The sequence below is a fragment of the Falco naumanni genome, chromosome 5 (genome assembly GCF_017639655.2).
Source record: "Falco naumanni isolate bFalNau1 chromosome 5, bFalNau1.pat, whole genome shotgun sequence".
Lineage (NCBI taxonomy): Eukaryota > Metazoa > Chordata > Aves > Falconiformes > Falconidae > Falco > Falco naumanni.
The window spans coordinates 32,400,227-32,412,581 of NC_054058.1; the positions used below are offsets into that span (position 1 = coordinate 32,400,227).

The following is a 12,355-nucleotide window of genomic DNA, read 5'->3' on the forward strand; positions in this document are numbered from 1 at the left end:
AAGAAGATGTGCAGTTTTAAAATGTGTTAAATCTTCCTAAAAAGTCATGGTGCCTTCAAGAAAAAAATATATTTTGGTTTTGTAATATGCATCATTACAGACTCTGAATTTCATATGTACATTTTGTTCCACTGTGATATTAGACGTATTTTTCCAAAATGGCAAATTGAAATCTCCTAAGAGAGAGGCTTATTGCACTTTATGTCAGTGTCTAAATCTTGATGCTTTTTGGTGACAAATCCATTCATTTCAAGTGTACTGTTTTTGTAAGAGCTGGTGCTGTCCTTCCACTTTACCGTACTTCTTCACAGAGGTAATTGGGCTGGTATTTCAATCTTGCTCCTTTTTATTTAGGTTTAAAGCATTGCTGTCTAGCAAGCCCTCATCTGATAGTACTTGTATTGAGATCAACTATGTGAAGTACCCCATCTTTCAGGTAAAGTCAGTTCTCATGTCAGATTTGAATGGAACATGTAATAGGAACATCATGCCCTATCCAAATTAGTATGTATGTATTTGATAAGCACGTAGCTCAGAGTAGTGGTTTCATGAGCACAGGCTTCATTTCCATTCATACACTAAGCTGCAGAGTGCTATTGATTGCCCGACCAGACACAATAGCATGCATTTCACTTAAATGAGCTACGCAGACAAAGCAGTGCATGTCAAGGTAAAGCACATGATTCTTTTTTATCTTGTTAGCTCTTTCTGTTTTTAATGGACAGGCTTGGAAAAGACACAGTTCATTCCCTTCCTTAACAGTATTGTTCAATCAATTTTTTGCCATGAAAAACAGACCTTGCTTTCTGTATCTGTAGCATATACATGTATATGCTTCCCTCTATTTGAGTCAGAGCTGAGACAGTTCCATGTATTGACTGTTACCGCTGCAGATAATTCCCAGCTGCCTACAGTAACTTTAGGCTTGCTGGAAGCTCACTGCAGAGGGATCTTAGCTGGCTCCTATCACAGTGCAGAGCCTCCCCCACTCTTTCTCATTATCCATGCATGCCCACACACAGCTGGGTGAAGGTGGGGATGCCATTGCCAGGGAAGGAATAAGGGAATAACCATTATATATGCTATATTTTCCTGAATCAAGATGTACTTAACATACTGAGAAATACACTGAAAATTCAGAGTGAGTTAATCAGCTTCTTGCAAACTGTTTGGAGCTCACCAGAAAGTCTGGACAATGTGGCCGGTGAGCGTTAAGATGCTAGACTACCTGTAAGAAGGTAACATTGAACTGTGCAGAGAGAGAGAGTAACCAAATACAGCTTGAGATCAAGAGGATTGGGCCAGTTTTACCTACAAATCCTTGGTGGTATCTGAGAGCCTTGGGTATTGCCTGAAACCTTTACATTACCTTCTGTTCCCTGATGTCTTGGATTGCTTTTTATAAACACTCCCTTTGTTTTATTACAGCTGGTTATGCAGTATCTTTATTATGGAGGTGCAGAGTCACTCCTGATTAAAAATAATGAAATCATGGAGGTAAGAGACATTTATCTTAATTGCAGCGGGAGCAATGCTAAGTGATCTGTGTACCATTCACCCAAGGGCACATGGCCATTGGACAAGACATGAACACTCCTGTAAGAGCCAGCAGTGCCTCACCTGGAGTGCTCAGACTGTCTGCAGTCCTGCGGGAGACACTTAATCTCCTTCTCTGCCAGTTGTGGGTTGTGGTTACTTCTGCCAGTACGAAGCTGATTGTCAGAGAAGAAGGAGTAGAAAAATCATGATCATCAAGCAAAAAAAGTATCTGAAATAAAAATATCTAGTTAGATGCTTTGAGAGGCTCTTCCAAGGAAATGCAAAGCTGCTATTACCAAAATCTGGAAGCAACTCCAGCAGCGTAGTATACCATCCTTTCTCTCTCTCAGCCTTATAGGCAAGATGCTCTGCTCCGGCTGGGCTGGTCAGCTTCCCTCTGCCACGCTCTCACTTTTGGTTTATTAGCTCAGGCTTACATGTCCACACCTATCTCAGCAGTGTAAAGGCATCCGGTTTGGTTCTTCGCTCGGGAGAATTCTTGGGCCTGTACGTGGATTTAAGCATGCGAGAAATCCTACTGGAATCACAGTTCAGTTTAATTTCAAGTATGTGACTGTCAAGTTTTCTGAATAAAACCTTAGGCTTCTCCCTGACATATAGAGACTTCTTTGCCCCCTTCTCACTGGATGTAAAACCTCCAGTGCCGTTGTGCCCATTTGTGAAAGCTAAACCAAGTCAACTGGAGCTGGCTGAGCCTTCAGTGTAGCCACACATCCACAGCCTGTACCCTCTTCCAAATACTGTGTGCTGTTGCCAGCTATGATCAGGCTGCCACCACCAACTATATAGAACTAAGAGATACTGAGCAAATTCTTGACAATGGTTCAGGGAGTTTTCCTGTTGACAGTCACCAAATTGTGGCAGCCAAAAAGAATGCAGGACAGTAAATAGTAAAATCAGAGCAACTTAAATAGCTGATAACCATCAGTGTACAGATTATAGTCTGCCACCATGATGTTTTATTGTTGCCTACATTAGTTGGTCTGTCCCTATGACACTCATGTCTGGGGCATCCATGTGAGCCTTGGCATTTACAAAAGTACTGCTAACCAGAAACTGGGAGCGACTCTTCTTTGGGATGCAAGTGGCCAGGGTGTATCAATTCTGATGGGTACAGGGACATATGTACCAACCCTGCTGGTAGCCAGAGGATGGAACTGGTGAAGACTGAAATTATCCCTCTCCAGCGCAGGTGGTGGATTTCTAACTAAGCATACCCACGTGGACTTTCTGAGCTTTACAGGAAAAGGTCACTGATTCTCTATTTCACTCGTAGTTTTGAAAGAAGCTCCTGAATTTCTAACCTTTTCTGAAATAAGGAGTCTTAGACTAGGCAGTGCAATGCTTTATAGAAATGCATGTGTTGTCACCTAGACTGTTAAAAAGCCTGTGCTGCAGTTCAGCTGACTGCTTGCTCTACTTTTGTGACATCTCAAAACTTCTGTGACTCAAGACTGTATGACTGATTGATTGATCTGTTGATAACAGATCTGGCCACGGTTCCTCACAGTTTAAAATAATTACAAACCAGCACGTGACTGCTTGAGCCGCAGAGGCAGCTGGAATAGGATTTGGCTTTATCTTTCAAAACTCCATTTAGCAACTTGCCTTATTACAAATATGATAACAAGAAGCACCAGAAATACTCCACAGAAATCTTTACTGCAATTCATAATTGGGGCCAGCTGGCTGCTATCACATCAGCACTGCAGATTTCTAGCACTTGGATTTATTTATGGGCTTAAAACAGAGCTTGAGCGGACTGCATAGGAGAAGTCAGAATAATGTCATGGAAGTTTCAGGGGTTTGTTCCTCAGCGCTTTTACCTAGCAGCGTGAGAGCTCTTTTGGGGTTCACAGGATAGCTTTTTGTCATGCAGTCCTAGATAGTAACGGCCATGTAAATGCCTAAACACCTGAACAGCTTGGCCTAAGAGACCTGGCTGGGTTAGAGCAATGAAGAACCCCAACCTGCTTCCTAAGCCAGAGGGGGAGAGCCAGAGGCAATGACCTACCACAGAAAGACAGAAAATTAAATTCTTTTTCTCTACTGCAAGAGGACAGAAAGGGAGCAATAGGGGAGATCTTAGCACCACTAAAATCAGTTGGAGAACTCAGAATTTAAGTAGTTTTCCCTCCACAGGCTTCAGGTCGCAGTGTACAGTGGCATGCAGAGATCCCAAGGCAGCGCCAGTCCGGGCAGTATATCCATAGGGTGGGTGCAGGGCCAAAGCGAGAAGTTGGCTTGAGTCCTGATGGCAGGAGAGCCATGCAGCGATACAGACACGACACTAACATGAGTGTTAACTTGGCAGTGCTTTTGCATTGTATCCTGCCGTGCACCCGCTCCTTGAAGTAACACGAAGCCAGTGTTTCAGTGCCCTTGGCCTATACGTGACCTTACTGCTGCTCACCAGCTAGAGCAAGGAGCATACAGAGATCTGATTCCATTTCCTCGAGCCTGCTGAGCTATTAGGTTTGAGATTTAGTGCCTCTCTAGATTTTTAAGACTGCCCAGGATGGTCATCATCTGGTTCTTGGTCCTGGCCCTTCTGCTGATATCCCTATGTCCAGCCCAGGTGCTCGATTCAGCCAGAGCTTGGGGAACAGCTGAACCAGAACCCTTTTTTTCTGGAATGTAATTGCAGATCTCTCCTTGCAGAGTCATGTTTGCAAAGTGACCAAAGACTTTCCAGGCTGCCATTTCCTTTTACTCTCTCTCACACCCCCCCCCATTCCAAAGCCAGCATGTGGATCTGAGCAGCCCATAGCGGTCTGTCTGTACAGCTTCCCACAGTGTCATCCAGAGGGGACTACAAAGAGTTGAAGCAATCAAGTGATCTTCTCATTGTGACTGTCAGTACTTTCACACTAACTGAAGCAGGGGCAGAGAAAAAAAAAAATGAAACAGTAAAGAAGCAAACTCTGATTCTGTATCACTCAGCAGTTTTGACTTTTTTCCTTGCTTTTTATTTTTTTTTTTTTTTTTTTAGCTTCTCTCTGCTGCTAAATTTTTCCAGCTTGAAGCTTTACAACGACACTGTGAGATCATTTGTGCAAAAAGCATTAATACAGAAAACTGCGTGGATATTTATAATCATGCCAAGGTAAAAATAACCACATATGCTTGCATGTTATGTGTCTGTCATCATACTCGTAAGTCAGTTTTACAATAAGTAGTGATACATATATCATATGCTTAGTACATTTGTTACATATTTAAGATTTGTCATTCGTTTATTGGGACTGAATGGCTGATGGCTACCTAGCATAGTGACAGTCCTAAATCACGTAGAGTAAGAGCATCGGTGGCAACTTCTCACCCCCTAAGTTGTTCAAACTCAATGAGTGTACCACTGTGTGGCAGACCTATCCCTTATCATGGCAACCCAAACTGCTGAGTTATTCAACAGGAATCACCTCAGTGAATAAGACACCTCTCTTTCACCGTCCAAGCTGCATTTTCCCATTGCAGTTTCCCGTTCTCTTCCCACCTGAAGCCCACTGGGGTGATACACTCAATGCTGATGACAGTTTGTCAATATATATGGCAAAGTGCAACATCTCAGAGCTGTGCAAGGACGGTAATGAGAATTTTATGTCTTGGGAGAGGAGAGATTTGCAGCTTCTTATTGGAATCAAATTATTTACTTAGCTTGTGAGGGGGCCTAAGCCATTAGGCATAAAAGCATGGAATTTTTTGACCTAGAAAACCTATTTTTGCTCATTGATGGAGGTGGTTGCCACATTGATTAGTTTCAGTTTTTCTCCTCTTCTTGTGTGCTTAGTAGTTAGACTTTCATTTGGAAGACTGAAATGGTATACAAATAGTTGCAATGAAATATTTTAAAGCATTCCTTAGATGTTTTTTTCTATAACTTACATGGTTATACAAAAGATAAAATAGTGCAGTGTGACATGGAGGTTTGATTGAACAGGGTAATACCGCAGATTGCTCCAAACCCCTGCAGATCTGACCTCCGTTCCCATCATCAGGTATTTCCTACAGAGAGTAGTAATGTTAGGTCTTGATGTACAGATAACGTGCAATCAGTGTTTGAAATAGCATAAAGGTCCACCTATAAAATGAATAAGAAATAGGGTATATCTGCAGGTCCGTTTATTGTAATAGCAAAAAAAATCAGCTGTGCAGGTATGTTTTGAAAAACACTTGATTTATCTTGTAGCTCGTGTGGGAACTTCTCAATTTGTATTACTGTTACTAAAAGTAAAATGAATAATTTTGTTTTAAAATCACATGTTTTCTTTGAATTGTGAAATGCGGCTTCGTCCTGATTGAAGAAATTTCTTACATGGAGTTTTAGACCTGTCTGAGGGACTTGTACACTGCTGATGCTGGAACTGAACAAACACAGTGGCTAAATCCAGCTCCTTGTTTACCTGTAAGGGCCCCAAGCCTGCAAGTTTTTTGTGCCTACATCTCCCAACAGAGGCCGTGGAAATGGTGTATTTGAGAGGCTTTTAAAGCCAGGGTCCTGTTTGCACTGACATGGGTAGTGCATTACAGATAACCACGCTAGCTATGAATGAAATCTTGACTTCTGGAATTACTTAAGCCACATCACCCTAGAGCTCTGCATGGGCTAATTTACCCTGCTTCCAGTAAATTACCAGGGCTAAGCTTCATACTGCTGTAGCTAGAAGGTTTCCAGGACCTGAACTCACACATTTAAAGCTAGATCAGATACATCTCTATTACGCTGTCTTCAGAGAAGACACTCCATCTTTTTGCTCCTGGTCTGTGTGATGTGCAGGTGATTAATCTGAGCACAGACTGTTCTGCCCAGAGTGCTTCCGTCACTCAGTAGCTTCGTTTGTCTGTTCTGTGAATACGCGATAATGGTATGTGGCAGAAGAGGCCAGATGGTCCTGATGAGCCAAAGGAGCTTACATGCAAGCTCAAGCACAGCTTGCCAGCCAACCATCTGCCTTTCCATGTTGCTCTTTGAAGTGTAGAAGGAGCTCATGTTAGACCACAGTAAGGATGGGAATAAGGTGAGCAGGCACTGAAGCCAGGAACCACCACATCAGCCAGGAGCAGGTCTTCAGTAACTTGCTCCTGTTGTGGGTACCATTTCTAGTCCTTGCTACTTTGTAAGCTCAGCTGCACCTGCAGGAACTCGGGGGATGATGAGACCTGCCTTTCCATTGGGGGATGTACAAGCAGGTTGGCCCAGAGATACACCGAGCACGGCCTTTGTCATCATGATTGAAAGATATGATTTGGTGGAAGCATAGCATGAAGTGAACACAGATTTGGAAAGCTATCTGGGGGGCGGGGGGCTAGGCTGTAGAACAGTATTTAGCACGGTGGTGAGCTGTGTAAAAGGAGCTGTAGGAACAAGAGGTTGAGATCCTGGGTTAAAGAGGTGAAGTACTGGTAGGAAGATGAGACAATGTGGATTTGGTCACATTTACAAAAGTTGAATTGAGAGTATTAAAATCATCTGTGGTGTCCCTGTGGGCCTGCCATTCTTCAAATTGCAACATAGAGTCATAGAATCATAGAATACCAGGTAAGAAGGGACCTCAAGGATCATCTGGTTCAACCTTTCTTGCAAAAGTATGGTCTAGACAAGATGGCCCAGCACCCTGTCCAGCTGAATCTTAAAAGTGTCCAGATTTGTGGAATCCACCACTTCCCTGGGGAGATTATTCCAATGGCTGATTGTTCTCACTATGAAAAATTTTTCTCTTGTGTCCAATCAGAATCTCCCCAGGAGTAACTTGTACCCATTGACCTTTGTCTTTCCCGTATGATTCCTTGTGTAAAGGGACACTCCATCTTCTTTGTAGCCACCCTTTAAATACTGGAACATGGTGCTAAGAGGTCTCCCTAAGCCTTCTTTTCTCAAGACTCTAACACACCCAGTTCTGTCAGCCTTTCCTCATATGGCAGGCTTCCCAGTCCTTTGATCATCTTTATGGCCCTTCCCTAGACCTTCTCCAGCCTGTCCACATCTTTTTGCATAGCGAGGACCAAAGTGTGTGGCCCCACAAGCACAGAATAGGGTGGGATAATGACTTTATCTCTGCTCGTGATGTCCTTATTGATGCAACCCAGCATCCTGTTGGCTTTCTTTGCCACAGCAGCACGCTATTCACTCATATTGAGCTTCTTGTCCACCAGAACCCCCAGGTCTGTTTCCACAGAGCTACTCCCTAGCTGGGTAGATCCCAGTCTGTGCTGCACTCCTGGATTATGTTTTGCTAGGTACAAGACCTTACACTTGTCCATGTTGAACTTCATAAGGTTCTTGTTAGCCCACTCTTCCAGCCTATTGAGGTCCTCCTGCAGGGTGGTTCTCCTTTCTGAAGTGTCTGCTTCCCCACTCAGTTTGGTATCATTGTCAAAATTCATCAAAGGATGCTTGACTGCATCATCCAGATCATTTACAAAGATACTAAACAGCATTGGGCCCAACATCAAAGGTAGTCATTTGATTAGTATCACTTTAAGGATTTCATTTGTCACAGCCTTTGTCACTGTTCTTTACTTCCAGAAAGAAATTAAGTAATTGGGCAAATTGGATTTATAATGGTGATTGATTAGTTACCACTAGATTCCAGTTGTGTTTTACATGAATGCCCCCAAACTCCCAACAAAATCATTTGGACTTTCAAATACATGCCTAAAACACTCAGCACTTGCATAGATTGCAATCTGGGCCTCAGAACAAATCAGAAAAAGTACATTATTTCCTCAGTCCCACAAATATATTGAAGTAATGAATGGGGATGAATGGTGTTTCAGAGAAGAATACAGATTCACTCACATGCTGTCACATCCACTTGCAAAACAATGCGTTCATAATCTGATGAAAACTTGCATGGTTTGAAATCAAGTTAAATTCATTCATTGTCCTTGGGAAGACAGGTCCTACCTAGTCCTAGTCTGTTTTTTTTTTCTTTTTTCTTTTCTTTTTTTTTGTTTGTTTGTTTATTTATTAACCATTTCCATTCTTAGTTCTGAATGTGATAAGGTGGTAGTAGGTGACACTGCTGTGTCGTTGTTCCAGACTGCACCCAAAGCTCTGAAATGCCCCAGCACTTCTGGCCCTTCAGGCTGCACCTTGCAGCCAAAGGTTCCTGCTTTGCTCAGAGCTCGGACCTAGCAGTCTTTCTTGGGCAGGAGGACAGGCTGAGCACTGCTGTCTACACTTGCGTGGCTCGCAGTTACACCTATAGTGGAATATCACAGCTATACTCTTTTTATGACCACAGGATCTAGCCAGTGGGTGATGACCAGTATGGGTCACCCATCAGATAACCAGTACAGGTCACTTAAGGTTTGCTCATACATTTTCACTCATGTGTTTAAGGTTTGCTCACACATCACAGTATCCCTGCCCTATTATCCTGACACAGTGCCCAATGCAAGGGAGGTACTGACAGCCCAAGCCATGTGCTCTACAAACCTCCATTTCTCCTACAGAGATTCCTCAAAGCATGAAACTCTGCATGACAGGTTTCTGTCCCATGGCACTCGTATGTCCCATCCTTGCTAAGGATGGCATTCATGGAATGGTCCGTAGTATGTTTTCCCGAACCTGTAGGTTTAGGGTGTAACCTATTGCATGAAATCATGGGTCTGGTGAACTCTGTGGTAAAACTCCCACCAATTTCCAAGGGAGGAAAGCTCAGCCCCTGGAAGTTTGTTTCCTTAACAACCAGAGCCTTATAGCATAGAATTTTTACCAGAATCATCAGCATAAAATACTGTTTGATTAAGTCCTTCCTCTCCATGTGTGTACACCTGTAAGCATTACTGTGCCTGTCTGAAAGGCTTAGCTTGTGTATTTTTTTGTGTGCAGCTCTTATGCACTGTGTTTGCTGAGTGGGTTTTATCAGAATGGTTATTTTTCTCTGATTTCACTTCTCATAGTTTCTTGGAGTCACAGAACTATCTTCCTATTGTGAAGGCTACTTTCTGAAAAATATGATGGTCCTCATTGAAAACGAAGCTTTCAAACAGCTGTTGTACGACAAGAATGGAGAAACGTCTGGTCAAAATGTACTACAGGACTTACAGAGGACGTTGGCCACAAGGATTCAATCAATTCATTTGTCTTCTTCAAAGGGCTCCATTGTGTAATGCTGAGGAAGATGGTAACCCTCTAATAAAGACCCTGCAAGTTAAGTCTGCTGTTGCAGTTGCTTAAACCCATTGCAGTTGCTTAAATGACTACAAAAAAGAAAAAAATTAGAAAATTCTACTTTGCATCCCAATAGTTCTGTGTTGGCCAGAGGTGCTGCACTGGGGCTGCGGCCACGTTTGGATGAGGGAATACAGAAAACAAAGCTTCTTCGTGTTTTTGAGCAAACAGGGTACAAGAGTATCCAGTGAATCACTGTCGTACTCAAATTCTGAACACACACACGTGGTTATGGAGCTTGATGCCAACAAAAGCCAGAACTCACTTCAGTGAACAGCAGAAGCTCCAGCCTGAGCAGTGGTGCCAGGGAACACCCAAACTGACCGATTAATCGTTTAAGGCGGATTTGTTCCAGTGTTACATATTTAAGAACTATAACTATCCCAGAGTCCATTACCTTGTGCATTTAAGAAATGTAAGAACTGTTATTGCTGTCAAGCAAAGATCAACTGTATTAGAGAGTGGGTAAGACTGTTACAGCTGAGGAAATATACTGGCAGATTTTTAGGGGTGGGAACTTTTTAAATTGTTCATAAAAAATAATGGGGTGGCCTTGTAGTTTAAAAACTATTTCTTAAGCTTAAAACTTCATTTTCGACAGAGCTGTGTTTGAGAATCTATGTAACATGTTTTGTTTTTTTAAATGGTAAAATGTACATTGTGTAAACATACATGGGATCAAGTTTTGCTTGTATTCTTTCCTAGGGTGGTATAATCTTGCCTAACAGGCTGTGGTTACACCAAAGAGGTACATTACCCAGACTATCTCTAATACAGTAGTTTTGGGGGCAGGAGAACTGCATGCTACTCGTGATTTGGGGTTAAAAACAATGACAAACTCAACATGCGTTTGCATGGTAACTGTACCTGTGAAATGTTACATCTGTGCTTCGTTTCGCCAAGACAAATGCAATGTTACTTCTTGTCAAACTTCAGTTGTGAGATCAGCATATTATTTTATTTGGTGCGATTGGTTGTGATACGATACCCCTGGAGACCCTTGTTGAGATGCTGATTTCTGTTTGTTACAGTGAAGGGATAATGAAGGTCTTTACTTCGGTCATGTGTCGATACTTTGCTACTGGCCAGAGATTGTGTCTGAGTTAGACTTTTTAAAATTATAATTAAATATGTACTATAGAATGATTTCCCACTGTATCCTGAGAATGTATAGGTTATCTACAATGCAAGGTTTGGGTGGGGTGGGATGGGGGTGTGTGATTTAATGTCAAAGCTTATTTTCTTTTGCAGCATATTGTTAGCAAGACAAATCTGCTACATGCCACAACATTCCTGGTGCTCTGTCTCTGAAAACCACAGCAAGTAGGCAAAGATGTTGCCTTCTCCATGGCAAAGTGACATTAATATATTCATTTCGTAGCATGCCGTTCGGAAACTGTGCCCAGTTCATAGATTTTAGAAGTTTTATTTTGACAGTGCATGTTAACCTCTTGTTCTTCTGTTGAAGTATCTACGTCAGGTGCTCTTCCATGTTGATAGCTTTTGGCACGCTCAGAGAACACAGTTTTGGCTTTAGTTATCGGCACGGCAGGAAGCTGTTTTATGACTCTTGAGGTGTAAAGCCTCCTGTGTGCTTGGTCTTTTAAAGCCTTTACAGTATCTGCAACAAATTACAAAAATGTTTAAACTGCCACTAATGTCACAGAGATGCAGCACGTCAGTCAACTAGACTTTTTTTCCTGCAGAGTACGTGTTCATACAGGATGTTGTCTGGAACATCTAGGTAATGGTGACTTAGGTGTGAGTGTTGCGATCTTAGAGAAGTGAGACCATGGTTGATGCAACAGCAACACGCAGGGGTGCTTGTTACTGTTTGGTGTTCCACCTTATCCGTGGAAACCCATCCTTCCATGCCAGTGATAGCTAAATAGGAGCAGACCTCACCCCACAGCTTCATGGTTTCAAATAGAAAAGTTTTTCAAACAATAATCGTGATATTAAAATTCTTCCCTTGGGTACATGTGTAGTGCCAAACGAGGTCATTAGGAGTTGCATACATGTATATCCATAGGCAAAATAGCTTTTTTGGGGAAGCATGCCCACAGGTAGACTGGTGGATAGGCAGTCTGGCATGTAATGCTGTAACGATAGCCACAGCTGTCATGCCCCTGTTTCCAGCTCAAATACTAACTGTGCTTTGGTAAGGGCATGTAGAGCCCTGTGTGCACAGGCTGCCCGGGGAAGGTGAAGTCCTTTGAGCATTTGTAGGAACCTGCCAGGGACTCATTAGGAAGGAAACATGGATTAACTCTGTGCTAGTTGTTCTTCTGATGAGAGTATCTGTGGTAGTGTTCGCTGGTTTTTTTTTCAGAGATAAAAGACTTAATATGTCCTTTGGTGGCTGTACGTGAACTGAGCGGTCACCGTGTCTGGGCACTCTAGGGACAGAGCGCAGCTGCCTCCAAACGTGCGCTGCACAAGTCTGCCCACAGAGCTGCACTGGCCCGCGTGTTCGCGCGTCCCGCCGCTCCTGCGGGGCATTGTGAAGCTGGATGGCTGAGCACATCAGAAAGTGTGGCAGCGATCTGCTTTGCTGGTGTCTAGCAAACGGCGGGTGAGAACAAGCCCCAAGAAACGATAGTTCAAAACTGTTAAGGA

General features: G+C 42.9%; 1 protein-coding gene across 3 annotated transcripts in view; it reads left to right on the plus strand.

Annotated features, from left to right (window-relative positions):
* Window positions 1-10,884, plus strand: part of BTBD11 (BTB domain containing 11) — a 180,655-nt gene extending 169,771 nt beyond the window's left edge. For all 3 annotated transcript variants that reach the window (XM_040596199.1, XM_040596200.1, XM_040596201.1), the window contains 4 exons: window positions 355-436; window positions 1,429-1,497; window positions 4,553-4,666; window positions 9,466-10,884. In XM_040596199.1, the coding sequence (XP_040452133.1) occupies window positions 355-436; window positions 1,429-1,497; window positions 4,553-4,666; window positions 9,466-9,675 (475 nt within the window). In that variant the 3' untranslated portion in view covers window positions 9,676-10,884. The remainder of the gene's footprint in view (window positions 1-354; window positions 437-1,428; window positions 1,498-4,552; window positions 4,667-9,465) is intronic.
* Window positions 10,885-12,355: the final 1,471 nt, after the last annotated feature.